The sequence below is a fragment of the Anolis carolinensis genome, chromosome 6 (genome assembly GCF_035594765.1).
Source record: "Anolis carolinensis isolate JA03-04 chromosome 6, rAnoCar3.1.pri, whole genome shotgun sequence".
Taxonomy (NCBI): Eukaryota; Metazoa; Chordata; class Lepidosauria; order Squamata; family Dactyloidae; genus Anolis; species Anolis carolinensis.
In genome coordinates, this window is record NC_085846.1 from 111,634,465 (window position 1) to 111,652,382 (window position 17,918).

The window sequence follows — 17,918 nt, forward strand, 5'->3', positions numbered from 1 at the left end:
TGCAGGTTCCAAAATTAACTGTTCTATTTTATTTTGTGACTTCATGGACTAACATGTGAATAGGTATTTGTGAAGCATGTAGTTCAATGTTATCTTGTATTACCATTGAGCCATAAATCAAGCATTAAACATAAAAGTTAAAGCTGTCTGTTCCATTGGTTTACTGTGCAAATTCAGGTCCCGTGGATGAGTACATGCTGCCCTTTGAAGAAGAGATAGGACAGCACCCATCCCTTGAGGACCTCCAGGAGGTGGTAGTTCACAAGAAGATGCGCCCTGCATTCAAGGATCACTGGCTTAAACATCCTGTACGTCTTTTCTCATTAATACTTTAGAATTCCTTCCTTAACAACTAGACATAAGAATGTAGTGAACTAGATGCACCCTTCAAGTCAAAGAAATATTCCTCACCAGTTTTGCAGGAAGAAACTGCCTTGAGGCATAAACAAAATGGATTAAAAATTCTTTTGATTCAGCTTGCAGTAGTTCTGAGCACCCATTGGGGAGGTAGTGAGGGCAGGAGGGAAGAGAAGTATATCTGAGTCTGGAAGTCACTTGCAACAATGTTATCTTTAAAAATTACCTTTGAGGGCAGCAGGGACATAACTAAATATTTGGCAATGCTTACTTATATATTGTAATATGGCACACAATGGTTATTTGTTGCTTTGTTTTATCATTCAGAGACGTACAGCTTTTGACATCCAGCCTGCAATGACTGACAGAGATTTAAGATCAGGGAAGAGCTAACATTAGGTCTTCTCTATATAACATACCAAATCCATTTTGAAGGGATATTCAAAAGTAGGTAGTCATATGGCACATGAGGTGGGGAGTTGGTTGTTTAAAAGGAGATACAAAATAACCAGAATAATAGATTGCACATTATATAGAATTGTATCTTAGTGTATATTTTCAGAGGAGCAACTTATGTAGGGTTCCCTGGGAACATGATCCATTTTATGTACTTATACATCACTCCTTCTTTCTTTATCTCCTTTCTCCATGAGCAGCCCACAGAAAATGGGTGTTCTAGCATAACTCATAGAACTTCTGTTGCTTTTCCATGCCACTCTAAATTTTTTAATTAATTGTTGTTGACTTTGACATATGACGCCCTACAAATGACCTCCAAGGTCATGAGGGTAAATAATGTTGCTTCATCTTCCTTGCCCCCACAAAATGGCTCATCTGAAAAGCTCCAAAACTCTTCAAATACAAGCAGTACCAAAATGGATCATGGGGACTGTAATGCACATTGACACCTTCCAGTGCTCTGGAAAAAAACTAAAATATGCCTGCCTGTGTATAAAATGATTTAGCTATTGCTGAAAATGCAGAGACCCCTTCAAACCTATTATTTGTTTGTGCTTGTGGAACATTACTAACATGTTTTCAATATCTCAATCCCGAACTTAGTTGAGATATTATGGTTGAATGACGTCAAGTTATTTCTGACTTATGATGACGCTAAAGCAAGCCTATCATAAGGTTTTCTTAGCAAGATTTGTTCAAAGGAAGGAGGTTTGTTCTTGCCAATGCTATCCTAATGCTCAAATCATTATATGGGCTCATTCTTTCGAGATACAGAATATTTAAATTGGGACACCATCTTCAAAATGTGTCAATAAGGACTAGGTTTTTGTTTCGGCTGTTTCCCTATATATTATCAGTGGAAACATAAAAGCTAGACACTTCTGCATACAAGAGCTACTATGCTTCCTCCCTCCAGACAAGATGTCAAAACACTCTCATATTCACTACATGTCAATGTTCGGTAATTTGGTTCTTCCAGAGCTTATAAAAGTTAAGTTTTTCAGTCCACAACTCTTATAAAACTGACCAGAGTACTTCCAAATTCCAGAGTTTGTGGAGTTTCTTTCAACTAATAAGTTAAAACAAGACACCTTTAATACCAATTTTCAAAAGAGTTAGGAAATTTCAAACCAATCACATGTGCAGATTTGGAGAAAACCCAAGAGGTCCCAAAGACTTTAGTAAAGGGACATATTTTTACTTGGCTTGCCAGAATGAAATAAGTATTGCTACCGATAAGCCTCTAGGACAGGCATGGGCAAACTTCAGCCCTCCAGGTGTTTTGGACTTCAACTCCCACAATTCCTAACAGCCTATAGGCTGTTAGTAATTGTGGAAGTTAAAGTCCAAAACACCTGGAGGGGCGAAGTTTTCCCAGGCCTGCTCTAGGAGGAGGGTGTTCATAATTGATGCCACTGCAGAAAAGTCCCTCTCTTCCAGCCTCCTACGGTGTATTTGTTAGGACACTCCATTAATTGCTACTTTGAAACAGTAATTTCCAGGCACTGGCTAAATCCAGCCCTATCTCAATTTCCCTTTCTTCATTCAGGGTTTGGCGCAGCTTTGTGTCACGATTGAGGAATGCTGGGACCATGATGCAGAGGCACGCCTATCTGCAGGTTGTGTAGAGGAAAGGATTTCTCAGATACGCAAAGCAGTAAACGGTACTACCTCGGACTGCCTCGTTTCCATCGTGACCTCCGTCACCAACATGGACTTGCTGCCCAAAGAATCAAGTATCTAAATCCTGGTTCACTTTTTTTTTTGGTCCTTCCAGACTCAGTGGATTTATTAAAAAAGAAGTTAAACCACAAATCCAACACAAACACACACATGAATGCAGCTGCTATTTTAATCTTGACTTTTTAAATTGTTATTATTATTGTTGTTGTTATTATTATTGTTTTGATTGGATCAATTTTACCAGCACATTGCTCTACTGTATTAAAATGAAAAAAAGAGGACATCTCAGCAAGCATTCGGGTGCCGACTAATGAATGCAGATACGGTGCAGGTACCTCAAAACCTCAACGGACTCACTTCATCCTCCTTACAATCCTGCTTTCTGAGTTTTCTCTTTTACTGGTTTGTCTTTTTTTACACAGAATATCAACAATCTCAAGAAAACAACTTAAGTCATCTGCAAGACATGCTGCAAACTTTAAGACTGTTACATAAGATCACACCTCAAAATGGACTTTCCCCTTAACTTTTCCTTTTCTTATTTCTTTTCTATTTTAGACAGTGAGTTTTAAAAAGAAAGAAAAAGCAGATGTGTCTTTTACGGGTCTAACGGGTGTTGTTGTTAACAATGGGGGAGGGAGGGAGAAGAAACTGAAAAGAGAATGTTAACTCTTTGATGGTAGACATGAAAGTGAAAAGTTTAGTAAATAGGGCTGGGAGAAAGAGAACGTTGGACTTCTGCAGCATTTGGAGAAACACCTGCTATGGAGCTACTTCTCAGGTAAACTGTTAATGAGAGGAAGGGCAAGTTTTGAGGCAGAGTATTCAGCTGCTGCAGAGTACAGAGAAAGTTGGGTCACAGAGAATCACTGATAGAAATGGTTTTTTTAAAATATCTCAGGCTTTAACAGTGTTAAAAAGAAAAGAAAACCTTTATCTTATATTTATAAGTTCAGAGAATTCGATACTGGGATTGACCTATTGCAGATTCCCTACCAGGTTTTCAACAGGACAGTGTTAAAAATTCTGCTTTTTAAAATATACCAAAATATGAAGGAAAAAATGATTAAACTAAATGGCTGACAATGATGCAACTAAATATTAACACACAGTATAGAAGGCTAGGTAGACTGATCTGAAGTATGCCCCCATCCCCCTAAGTGGCACTGAAACCAGTGGGATATACTTCCAAGTAAATATGTTTAAGGTTTGACATTTATCTGTTTCCAAATTTCCTGATTTCATAATTAGAGAATATGCATTTCCAAGGAAGTGTGTTTAGGGCATGGCAATTTTAAGCTAGTTTCAAACTTGTTTAACTGCATTAAACTACCTACCATGACATTTTAGGAACTGTAGAAGAGTCCATCTTTGTAACGGAAGTATCAATGCCTTTAAACACAGGCATGGGCAAACTTGGGCCCTCCGGGTATTTTGGACCAACTCCCACAATTCCTAACAACCTACTGGCTGTTAGGAATTGTGGGAGTGAAGGCCAAAACACCTGGAGGGCCCAAGTTTGCCCAAGCCTGGTCTAGCACGTCACTCAATTTGAAACAGGCTTTAAAACAATTTGTGTTTGTTGCATAGGTGTGTATAATGTATCTGGCTGGTCATGTTTTCATCGACTAAGCCTGAGAAAGATAGACACATGCTACTTTTAAGTAAGATTTTCAATGAAGTTTACTCCCAAGTTAGGCAATGCATATGTTGACAGTCCTCTCAGCGGTTATTTTAATTCTGTATTCTCTGAACTCTGTCACCCAACTCTTTCGTCTTTACAGTGGTGCATATTTTAAAGACAGCTAATTCTATTATGCCATAAACTCGCTCTAGTCAGTGAATGTTCCTAATGCTGCTGATTCAACATTTAAATATTTTTTTAACTTGCAAAACATGCAATGATTTTTTTAAAGAAAAATTAAGAACACACATACACATTACGTGGCTTCCGAGGTTTAAACTAAAAAAATGTTTTGAAAAAAACTTCATGACCACAGACCACCTCAAACCAGAAATACCTCAGAATTTTCTACTTGTATGAGTTTTATTATATATTTTGTTAGTTGTGTTGTCTTGTAGTATGTATATTTTAATGTAAGTTGGCTTTTATGACAAGGGAGTTTTACAAAAAGAAAAAATGAAGAAAAAAAGTTCAAAAATCTTTTAGGAAGTGCTACCATTATTTCATTTGTTTTGATTTTCATAAAGCGCCATTGTAAATAAGAGAAACAGTTTTAGAATAACTGCCTATCTAAGGTTCCTGGGCATTATTCACTATTATTTGTGAAAGCTTTTTCCATTCTTTTACTTTTTGGGTAGTAGGAGCACAAGATGTTTTAGTAATGAAAACAAGTGCATCATTTCCTCTCCATTAAATAGTTCTAATTCCTCCTTGGATACAACATCAATCAAAAGATAAAATGTGTTTGTTTAAACACAAACTATTTAACTAATGATAACAAGATTAGTGGTATAAGAATGATCACCCATTAAAAAAACACACAAGCTGAAACCTGATTTGACAGGCCACCATGTTGTTGGGCTGCAACTCCCAGCAGTTGCAGTTGACATAGCCAGTGTTGAGAAATTATGGGAGCTACAGTTCAACAATATCCAAAAGGTCACACAGTTCCCATCCTTGCTATATTTTTTTGTGCTAAAACAGTTCCACAATATGGGTTGAATCCAGATTTAGGCACACACAACTCAGCTGGTGAACAGATTTTACTACTTCCTTCCAATAGCAGTTCCTCTACAAATATTACACCAAAAAGTTGGGTGAAGCACTTATCCATGAGCCAAGTTCCATTTATGGAAGGTGCCTTACATCCAGATTTTGAGCATTCCCTCATCCCATTTAGCCTCTTCCATCACACAGCCAACCATCATCACAGCCCTGCAACTCTTTATGTAGCCTTTTCCAGGGACAACAGCAGTGGTTCTCAACCTATGGATCCCCAGCTCCCAGTGGCCTACAACTCCCAGAAATCCCATCCAGTTTATCAGCAGTTAGGATTTCTGGGAATAGAAGGCCAAAACATCAGGGGACCCACAGGTTGAGAACCACTGGACGAGTGCAACTAACAGGGAGAAGGGAACAAGGAAGTCTGCTTTCACCAGCATTGTTCCTACTGTACTTGGATTATTCTAGAATAGTTGGGATCATCTATCGGTATGGGTCTCACTGTATTTTTAAGAATATCTGAGTGAGAACAAACATTCCTAGATGCGTATGTTGATACTGAGGTGCGCAAAAGAACATATCTATTTTGATAAGAAAGAGGGGAACTACATACAACATTCAAAGATAATGCTGCATAAGAAAATGCAAGTGTGCCTCATGTTTCCAGCCGCTATCCAAGAGTTAGAGATGCTGGTAGTGATCATGCCATCCCTTCCCACATTGTGTTTCCCCTAATGCAGATGGACTCCAGAAGTAAGGGAAGAGGAAAGCCCATTTGTAAGCCCTAACTAGCTGCTGCAAAGGAGCATTTGGATAAACACCCTGATGTGTGAGCCCACTGCACCAGTCTTAAATTTCAGTTTCTTTGGAGTAAATACCATTGAAAAGTAGTGGGATTAACTTTTAAGTAAACTAGTTTAGGACTGGGAAACATGGGCTTTTAAATTAAGAAATGTATGTTCAATATAAATGCAGTCCCCCTTTTCTGAATGTCAAAATGAACCCATTTATAATTTTTACTGTTGAAGCGTAATGGTCCATAGTGATAGTTAGGCAAAACTAAACTTAAGTCTTACAACAGAAAACTTTTTGAGCAAATACACCCCCCCCCCCCAGATGCCCTTCACTATATTTCTACAGCATACTAACTGTACTTTGTTAATTCACAAACCTAGCTTTGATTGTCTCTGGAAAAGGGAGTATTTTAGAAAATACATATTGGTGCCCTAGAAAATCAAGAGCTGCTAATGAAACTAAGAGATGTGTTCAGTTTGTGATCCACTGTATGTTGTGGTTTGCCAAGAATTTTGTGGCTCCCTTATTGTTGCATACTCTAACAAGGAAAGGTTGTTTTTTGTTTTAAAAAAGCATCTGTTAAGTCCCTTGTGCAAGACATGGACTACAATGACATAATATGGGTAAAGACCTTTTATTTTTATCTTTATGATTGATGTTATGAAGAGGAAAGCTTTGGGGGAAAAGAACAATTAAGATGAAATAAACCTTGAACCTATATATCTTCTTAAATGTAATGTTTAAGATCCAGGCTCTTGATATCAGTGGGAAAAATGTGCTGTCTTTTAATTATTGTAATAACTGCTGCTTTGGATATCATTCTTTCTTGCAGCATTATTTATGTCATAGCTAAAACAGGGTTATTACAGCAGTTGCTTTGCTTACAAACACACACCATCCTGTTTCCTTTAAGAAACTTTAAAGTATTTACTGAAAGTGCCATATGAGTTATAGCCTACCGGACAGTGTCCTCAACCTTCTCTTTATTTAAAGGGAGAAGCACATACACACATATACATAACCTTCACTCCTGGTTGCTATAGAGTTGTTTCTATTGCAGGGCACTGTAGGGTTTGCAATCTTTAACCAAAATTAACTGGTTTATATCCATTAAAGGCATCTCTTCGCTTGTACTGTAATTTCTTACAGATCATTTTGTCATTAGCTCATTAAGCAAAATGCTGGTCACCTACAAACTAAGTATAATCACCAACCCAAGGCACTCCTTTCTACAACATCTGCACCCACATTTGCACATAGTATATTGTGGTGTTTAAATAGGCATATTAAATAGCTAATATGCAGCATTCTCAGCTGAATGATCAGAGATTTCCTCTACTATTTAAAACAAGTGCCCATTAATATCTTCTAGTCTTCCTGGCTCTTGATTATGGTATATGGTTAATTAAAAATGGTATCTTGTTATAGCAGTAGGGTAGTTCACTATAGATGCAGCTATGCTTAAAAATAAATTCTTCCCAAAACTAATCAGGTGTTAAGGTATCTGCGCCAATTGCTGTCATTAAATCTGCCCCACAGTGCTGTTCTAAAATAGTTCACTTGCTGAAATACTGACTTTTAGAGCAGTTATATCAAATAAAGACTGAGTGGGCCTTTCTCATAAGTACCATATATACTCATGTGTAAGTCGAGAGCAGATTTTGGGACCAAAATGATAGATTTTGATATGACCCATAAATAAGCTGTGGGTCATTCTATAAAGAGAGGAAGGCACGAATGCTGCCTTGGAGGGCCACCTACACTCATTGCCACTGCTGCCATTTCCCCACTTCGGCATTAAAAAAAGACCAGAAGCAGCACCACAATGGTGAGAGTAAAGGGGATTGGTACTTTTTTTAGGTTCTCCTACGTGTTGCACATTTTATTTCCCCAAAACAACAGAATTACATGTAAAGCAAGCTACTGTTTTCTGTGAATGAAAATTTTACAACGACTGATTTACATTTTAATCACATAAGGGGGGCTCCATGTGATAGTTTGGGAATGGCGGTCATACCACTGCAGTTCTCATATAATTTGCTGCACTTCCCTCCTTGACATCCACCTGGAGCCTTCATTTTCACATAAAGCCCTCATATGTTTCAACAGATGATAGGTGTCAATATATTTGCTCAAACTTTTTATAGTGTTTGCAATCTTCCTACATACCATTACAAATGAAGTTTTCCTTTTCACATTGGAGAATCAACAGATGGTTGACTAACTATAGCTGTTGCTATTAAAAGAGAGATAAAAAGCTGGTGTTTGTAATCAACTGTTGCTAGCAGAAACAGTAATTTATAATCCAAACATCTCCCTACTGAAAATTGGCTTCAGTCCAGAGAACTCCTTGCAGAAGTAGAAGGTACTTCCAAGGAGACAGTTTGTAACTGAGATTTTTAGAGAAAATAAACCACTCTGCAGAGAAAATGAATTGCAGTGAATTTGTGGGGAACGAATTAAGCATGCCCCATTCAGCTACTCACTCATGCAGATGGGAAGGGGCATGCCTTTCTTTGTGAGCATGCCTTCTGCATTTCTGGGCACTCTCAAAGGCTATAAAACTGCAAAATGAACATGGAGCTTCTGCTTTATACTTTTCATTATCTGGAAATCTTCTACAACTATATTCCCAAATGCTGAAAAGTATTCATGGTTTCTACTGGTGTCGAACATTCAAGTATATGACCGTTAATGCTACATACTATGTGCATTTGACACTTCCAGAGGTATAGAATTAACTACCTGTATATATATACAGAAGTATTAAGATGGAGAAGACAGAAGGATGAATATCCTGTACGTGTGTGTATATATATTTACACACACACTTACATACATACACACACTTTCGCACACAGCATTGTGTTTTTTCTTCCCTATTTATAAAGAAAAGAAATTCAGATTGTAAAGGATGTGTATGAAGCCAAAAATATGATACTGACGCTACTGCAGTTCTCTCATGGAGAGTAGTTCATTTGTGGAGTTAAGCAGGAAGCATCCAGTGCTATCAATATGAATAATAATTAAATTATAGTGCTCATTTTAAAAACATTGTCTACGTTAATGGAAGGGGAAACACTTTTTAAAAAATGCAAAGTTACATCTAAAAATAATTATTTACTTTGTATAATGGGTGAAAATTTACTTTGCAAGAAATAATTTTTAACAGTCTTAATACATTTCCTTGTCTAAGAAAACCTGACAAAATTGATAAGTTTGCCATAGTTCACAGGCAACATGAAGGCACATACAGACAAGTCATATAAAGAAAAAGTAATATAAAATGTGTATTTTCAACATGTGAAACAGTATTAGAAAGGTGGCTTGAATTAATTGGCAACATACTATAGGGTATTCATTCCTTCTGACAAAAAGCCTTTTGATTTTTCTCCATGACTTTAACAAACACCACTACTGAACAATTGTCATACAAATTTCTAATGGAAAACAGATTTACTTCTGTTTTGTGGTAAGCTGTAAGACTTCATACATTAATCACTTAAGAAAATCACAATTTGGATTTCTACTCTCCAACATATTAGCAGTTTTATTTTATAGTGATTATGTATGATAATATGATCTGTAATGAAATATGTTGTTAATATTATTTTGGCACTGGATCCTGTAACAGTGATAAAGCACTGCCAGACTGAAATTCTAAAAAACAGTAAACAGAAGGTAAAAGAGTTTGGGTTTCCCAATAGCTCTGGTACAAAGGTAACATCTCCTAATCTCCTAACCAAGAATATAAAACCAGACATGCATGATCCAGCCCTTGCCTTTTCATTTTGCCTTTAATTCATGATGTCTGCAGGAATTTAATACTAAGCTTAACCAAAGAGATTGGGAAATGTTACAGCTGAATATGCCTGAAATACAGACTGCAAGTTCTATGAAGTTAAACTCACTTGGGCAACTTAACAAAGTCCTCAACCCTTTCTCTGGAGGTTTTTAAGCAGAGGCTGGATGGCCATCTGTCAAGAGTGCTTGGATTGTGTCTTCCTGCATGGCAGAATGGGATTGGACTGGATGGCCCTGTGGTTTTTTCCAAGTATGATTCTATGAGTGTTATAATCTAAAACATGAAAGTGTGTTCTTGTGTATCTTTTCAAGCCAGATCCTAGTGCATTTCCACACTCTTCAGTGCTCACTCTTTTGTCATGCTTTAGCACCAAGTATAGAATCATGTTAGTCAACTTCATTTTCCATTATGCTACCAGAAGACAAAATTCCTAGTGCATTTTCCAGAATCTGTCCGGTCAATATATTTTTTCACATTTGCCCTTTAAAAAAAAAGTCCTAATTTAGGAAAGAGTTCAGTTCTTTTTAAAATGTTTAATATTGTTTTATTGTAACAACTCTACAGAAAGGATGTTCTTTGATTATCTGACAGTTCTGAAGTCTAACACTGTTTGTGCCTTCACTTATTTTCATGCAAAGCAACTGCTGTAAGCTCTTAGCATTCTAACGTTTTTTTTCACCAAGGGGTAGGTTGGGAGAGAGAAAGTGCTTTTCATTGCCCTGTTGTTATTTCTGGATTTAGTCTGTGATCCAGGTATTTCAAGAACCAGTTACCTCAAACTTCACATTAAACAGTGTTGCTTTCTGGATTCTTCTTCATACTGCAAGACTGTAACTTACACAGGCAAGGAATCATGCTACATATGGGTGTGTTTATATATAATATATATGTGGAAAAACTGAAATTTACCCCAAGGACTGAAGCTTACAAATAAAGAAGCTTGCGATTTCTCCCAATGTTAAACCAAAAGAACTTCTTTGTCAAGCTTTCAATTGCATTGGATGTATGTCACAGTAAAAGGGTGTTACTGAAAAGTGCTTCCTTTCCTTGATATTTGGATTCCTACTGTTTTCAGTGTTTTGATGGTTGTCTAGTCAATGTTACTTTAAAGGTCTAACGGCAAATGTGTGCCAAGAGTTATACATGATTATTTCCTGATGGGTACAACTTGGACAAAGCACAGAACAAGATTTCACTGAGCCCTTTAATAGAGACTGATCTTCCCCTTTACCCTTTATGCAGCAAATTAGAGCACGACCATTTTCTCTGGAATGAAATCTATAGCATTATTTTCACTAATCTTGGTTTTGTGACAGGTGGAGAAACAGAATGTTTCAAACCTACTGAAACAATTTTTCGATACTACAGTAACTTTTATTTCTGACCATCAATGCATAAAATTAAATGTGTGGTTTTACCAATACAAAAGTGATCTCCCCACTAAAATGTAAATTTAACAGCGGGATGGAGAACAATTTTCCCATCCGAAATCTTTTTTATAGGATCAGTGTATCAGATATTTGTGAAATATCTGTTAAGTGGTTGCAGGGTAAAGGGACTTGATATCCTTCCCCCCAGGCATCCTATGAGTCACCAAGTTAGTTTCTGATGTTTGACGCCTAAAAAAAGGAGTTATTGCATATTTCAAAACAAGTCTTTCGGTCTCCAGTTTGCTGTCCTACATTTGCACAATGCCAGGGCATTCTTCTTGTCAATCCACTCGCTGCCCACTTATGGGAACTGAAGCCTACAGTTTTTCACCTGTGAATATTTGTCACATATTGTCTTTACCGTTTGGTGAATTTTCTACTGTAAAGTTGATCTCAGTACAGTTTGTCAGTTCTTGTGGAAAGAGCTTTCTGCATTGTTTAGTACCACTGCAGTAAAATATACAGTACAAAACAAAATTTAGGGTAAAGTTTCAGCCGAAGAGAAACATTCATGTTTAGTGATAGTTCATTTGATCAGCTACTTCAAAATGGTATGCTTTATTTAAGAAAACTGAAATAAAGTCCTAAAACTAGTCTAGCATAGTGAGGTGTGTGTATCAGTTTTATGATGAATAACTATGTCTGTGTTACTTAACGTGTACAGAGAAAGTCTGAATGGAAATTTGCAGTAACCTGCTTCTGCAAGGTTTCCACTTTGATTTCGGAATAAACTCCAGAATTAAGTAACTAGTTTAGGAAATTGCTAAATGCAGAAAGCTCTACCAGATGGTAAAATAATTGAAAAGATTATTGGTCCTTGGCTCAAATTCCAGTGTACTGTTTGTATACCAAGATATGTGAAATGTAAATGTTGTAGGTTATATTTCACTCTTGTAGCTAAAAAAAAAGTAGACCAGACATAGCTTGTACTACTGAGTTAACAAAAGTTATCCTAAAGTATCCACTTTAAAATGTATACAGAGTTGAGCTCATTGCTGTAACCCCTTTTGGATTGAAAAGTGTGCTGATTTTTATATATATTATATATATTATATATAAATATAGATATACATACGTAAGATGCCCTAAAGAAGACATCCACTGTACTGCAGTTATGAAAATGAAAACGTTTTTGAAACATTGTATCATAATTCATCAAATTTGCAATGGATCTTTGTTCCTTTTTACTGTGGTATTTTAGAAACAAGTCTCATGTTTGAATTTAGATCTGCCAAGTTTGGGTATTGCTGCTTCAATTAAGCATAGGGTGCCCGAATAAACCAGTTATGAATGTAGTATTTTTGTCCTGTGTGAAGCAGCTCCACTCCAACAAATAGGAGGAAAAAACTAGAAAGAATTATTTCAAATTTATCTTTTTTGTATATTAAAATAAAGAATAAATTACAATTCTAAGTGTGTTTTGTGACTTCAGGGGGAGGGAGGAACTTTGTATTTTTCAGATTGGGAGATATTATTATTTCTCTGTCTTAACAGTCTTAATGAAAATGTCTTAGAATGTAGGAGAAGCTAGTCTGAATGTTCCCAGGACTCAGCTTTAAAGAAATACATATTGTAGCACCCTTGGATAAAGCCTGGAAGGGATAAAATAATACCAGAGAGTACTATAGATTGCAGGCACACCTGTAGCAGGATCAAATTGGAGAGTACCATGGAGCTATAGCAGCCTGTTTGATAAACATAAAACAGGTTTAGTGGTCTCTTATACACATAACAGATTCCCAACCCAATCCTAAAACACTTTAATTAAAAAGTAAACTGCATTGTATCCAATGAGCCAATTCTACCCAAACATCATTTTTACAGTTGCAACCTTCATTCGACAAGCTAGTGCATGTTAAAAGAGTTCAACATATTATGTTTGTATTATGTTGTATTAATATGATTACAAGCCTTAACCTGGAAGGATTTCAGATAAATCTATATATATAAAATGATAAAGTTGTTTGCGCAGTGACTATAACAACAAAACTAAACATCCCAGAAATACGAAATTTGGCAACACAATGCAAAAGGCTTGCCTCCAGGTTACAACAACACAACCACACCACAAAACCACAATCCAGACCCACAAAACTCACAACAACGCATCATGCGATAACAACACAACTAAACGCCCCAGAAATACAAAACTTGGCAACACAATGCAAAAGCCTTGCCTCCCGGTTGTAACAACACAACCACACCACAAAACCACACAGGACCCACAAAACTCACAACAACGCATCGTGACTATAACAACACAACTAAACGCCCCAGAAATACGAAACTTGGCAACACAACGCAAAAGCCTTCCCTCCAGGTTGTAACAACACAACCACACCACAAAACCACAATCCGGATCCATAAAACTCACAACAACGCATCGTGACTATAACAACACAACTAAATGCCCCAGAAATACGAAACTTGGCACACAACTAAACGCACCAGAAATATAAAACTTTAACAACACAACGCAAAAGCCTTGCCTCCCGGTTGTAACAACACAACCACACCACAAAACCACAATCCGGACCCACAAAACTCACAACAATGCATCATGACTATAACAACACAACTAAACGTCCTAGAAATACAAAACTTGGCACACAACTAAACGCCCCAGAAATATAAAACTTGACAACACAACACAAAAACCTTGCCTCCCGGTTGTAACAACACAACCACACCACAAAACCACAATCCGGATCCACAAAACTCACAACAATGCATCGTGACTATAACAACACAACTAAACGCCCCAGAAATACGAAACTTGGCACACAACTAAACGCCCCAGAAATACAAAACTTGACAACACAACACAAAAGCCTTTTCTCCCGGTTGTAACAACACAACTACACCACAAAACCACAATCCGGACCCACAAAACTCACAACAACGCATCGTGACTATAACACAACTAAACGCCCCAGAAATACAAAATTTGAACACAAAACGCAAAAGCCTTGCCTCCCAGTTGTAAGAACACAACCACAACACAAAACCACAATCCAGACCCACAAAACTCACAACAACGCATCATGACTATAACAACACAACTAAACGCCCCAGAAATACAAAACTTGGCAACACAACACAAAAGCATTCCCTCCCAATTGTAACAACACAACCACACCACAAAACCACAATCCGGACTCACAAAACTCACAACAATACATCGTGACTATAACAACACAACTAAACGCCCCAGAAATACAAAACCTGGCACACAACTAAACGCCCCACAAATACAAAATTTGGCAACACAACACAAAAGCCTTGCCTCTCAGTTGTAACAACACAACCACACCACAAAACCACAATCCGGACCCACAAAACTCACAACAACGCATTGTGACTATAACAAATACAAAATTTGACAACACAACTCATCCACCTCCCCAATCCCTACATTCACACTTGGCCTCCAAAAAAACAATTACAATAATAACAATGACAACAACAACAACAATAAGAATCAACACCATCACAGGCAAGAAACAGCCAGGCACTGAGGCTGAGAAGCCAGTCAGTGCTACAGTGGGCCTCCAAAAAACAATACAGTAGCATTTAACTTATCCAACCTTCATGACCACTACAACAACAACAACAATAAACACCTACACAGGCAAAACAAAAAAAAGAATATTGTACCACAATAAAAATATAAACCGCACTCAGCAGAATCAGACATTACAATTAACAACAAACCAAAGACAACAGGGATCTCAAGCAATTATCAATCAACACAAAAACTGAAGAAGGTAACAGACTTCAAATACTACTACAGTAGAGTCTCCCTTATCCAAGCCTCGCTTATCCAAGCTTCTGCATTATCCAAGCCATTTTTGTAGTCAATGTTTTCAATATATCGTGATATTTTGATGCTAAATTTGTAAATACAGTAATTACAACATAACATTCCTGCATATTGAACTACTTTTTCTGTCAAATTTGTTGTCTAACATGATGGTTTGGTGCTTAATTTGTAAAACCATAACCTAATTTGATGTTTAATAGGCTTTTCCTTAATCCCTCCTTATTATCCAAGATATTCGCTTATCCAACCTTCTGCTGGCCTGTTTAGCTTGGATAAGTGAGACTCTACTGTACTAATGTGAGTATAAAGAAAGGTGGAAGTCACAGCATAAATACAACCTAATGTAGACTGACCAACACCACCAGACTAAGCCACAGCAACGCGTGGCTGGGCACAGCTAGTACTTTATAAAGTGTATGTGTGTGTATATACAAGATATCCTAAAAATCACCATACATAGGAGAAATTCAAAATTGTAGCTACATGTACCTTTATTTTCAAAATACTCATGACAAAATGTTACAAAACTCTTCCAGTACAAAACATATCTATGTATATAATAAAAGTGAATGTATGTGTATATGTGGGGCTCCTGGTGGCACAGTGTGTTAAAGCACTGAGCTGCTGAACTTGTGGACCAAAAGGTGCCAGGTTCAAATCCCGGGAGCAGAATGAGCGCCCGCTGTTAGCCCCAGCTCCTGCCAACTTAGCAGTTCAAAAACATGCAAAATGTGAGTAGATCAATAGGTACCGCTCCGGCGGGAAGGTAACGGTGCTCCTTGCAGTCATGCCGGCCACATGACCTGGAAGTGTCTATGGACAATGCCGGTTCTTCGGCTTAGAAATGGAGATGAGCACCAACCCCCAGAGTCAATCATGACTGGACTTAACGTCAGGGGAAACCTTTACCTATGTGTATATGTGGCAGCTTTCTGATTGGCTGCCACTTTCACAGGCCACTGTGACCGCCAGGAATGATGGACCTGGACCAAACTTGGCACACTTAACCCCCATGATGCACCTTTCGTCCTGGTGCCATTTGGGGGACAATGGGCCACAGATGATGGGATTTGCAATACTTTCAATAGCTTCGGCTCCCACAGACCCACCCATCAGTCACGGAACTGGACCAAACTTGGCATACAGAACCCCCATGACCCCCTTTACATCCTGGTGCTCTTTGGGGGAAGATGGACCACAGATGATGGGATTTGAAGTACCTTCACTCACTTCCTGGGACCACTGCAACTGCTAGGAATGACACAACTGAATCAAACTTGGCACACATATCCCAAATGTCACACTTTACACGCTGCAGCACTTTGGGAGAGGATGGACCAAGGATTATAGGATTTGCAGTACTTTCAAAAACTTCATCTCCCACAGATCACTGTTAACTCTAACCAATGACAGATAAGGACCTAACTTGGCACGCATATCCCCCATGACCCACTTCACATTTTGGTGCAGTTGGAGGGAGGACAGATCAAGGATGATGGGACTTGCAATACCTTCACTCACTTCCTGAGACCACTGCAACTACCACAAATGACTGATCAACACCAAACTTGGCACACAGAGCCCCCATGAGCCACTCTACACCTTGGTGTGGTTTGGAGGAGGTTGGACCATGGATGATGGGACTTGCAATACCTTCACTTATTTCGTCAGGGCACAGAGACTTCCACAAATAAATCAGTACCAAACTTGGCACACAGAGCCCCTATCACCAACTCTACATCCTGGTGTGGTTTGGAGGAGTTTGAACCATGAATAATGGGACTTGCAGTATCTTGACTCACTTCCTGAGACCACTAGGACCCTCATCAATATCTGATAAACACCAAACTTGGCACATAGAGCCCCCATGACCCACTACACATCCTGGTGTGGTTTGGAAGAATTTGGACCACAAATGATGGGACTTGCAGTATCTTCATTCACTTCTTTAGACCATTACAACCCCCATCAATGCTTAATCAAAACCAAACTTGGCACATAGAGCCCATATGACCTATTCTACACCCTGGCGCTGTTTGGAGGGGGATAGCCCATGGACAATGGAATTTGCATATGGGAGTTGTAGTTCACCCACACCCACTGAACCCAGCTGACTTTGGATCTAGGCTAAACTTGGAACACAGGCAAACAATGCCTTTCTCAAATGACCCGGGCACCGCCGAGTTCCCATGCTAGTATAAATATATAATATAAATTATAATATAAAATATGAGCTTGTTAATTTTTGCTTGGGACACCTTATATATATGTATATGTTATATACTTTTCAAATGTAATAAGAGTTTCTTTTAAGAGAAAAAGTGGGTTACAAATAAATATAATGTATTTCCATTCTGTCCCCAGTCCCTTCATGTTAAACATTACCACACTCACATTTTCAAAGGGACATCCAACCTTTTTTTGCTATTGCAAAAATAACAGGAATCCTGCACACCTTTAAAAAGTTTTAACAAAACCCAAGTGTTTTGAGGCTATAGTCTGCTTCATCTGATCTGTGGCACGTTATGCAGATTTTCAGGTATATATTATATTCTAAATACAGATAATACAAAGATGCCGCCCTTCTCCACAAACATGATAGGATTTAATTTATAAAACGAATACAGTACATTAAGGGTAATCAGAGACAACTTCTGGACCTTTAATTGTTGTGTAGATGAGAGATTTTCATCAGATATTGCTTACTAACTGGTTACATGACCCTCAAGGCCTGTATAATTGAAACCATGAACACCTGGCTAGAAGTTATGGATGCATAATTCTACATCAGACATGGGCAACTTTTAGCCCTCCAGGAGTTTTGGACTTCCAACTCCCACAATTCCTAACAGCTTACTTTAACTGCTATGACTTAATGCT

General features: G+C 38.0%; 1 protein-coding gene and 1 long non-coding RNA gene across 3 annotated transcripts in view; one reads left to right on the forward strand and one right to left on the reverse strand.

Annotated features, from left to right (window-relative positions):
- Nucleotides 1-12,622, forward strand: part of acvr2b (activin A receptor type 2B) — a 158,857-nt gene extending 146,235 nt beyond the window's left edge. The window contains exons 10-11 of the mRNA XM_062957915.1: nt 178-308; nt 2,366-12,622. Of these exons, the coding sequence (XP_062813985.1) occupies nt 178-308; nt 2,366-2,560 (326 nt within the window). The 3' untranslated portion in view covers nt 2,561-12,622. The remainder of the gene's footprint in view (nt 1-177; nt 309-2,365) is intronic.
- The window catches only part of LOC134292570 (uncharacterized), a 64,009-nt gene that overhangs the window by 43,955 nt on the left and 2,136 nt on the right, over nt 1-17,918 (reverse strand). The gene's annotated exons all lie outside the window — the stretch shown is intronic.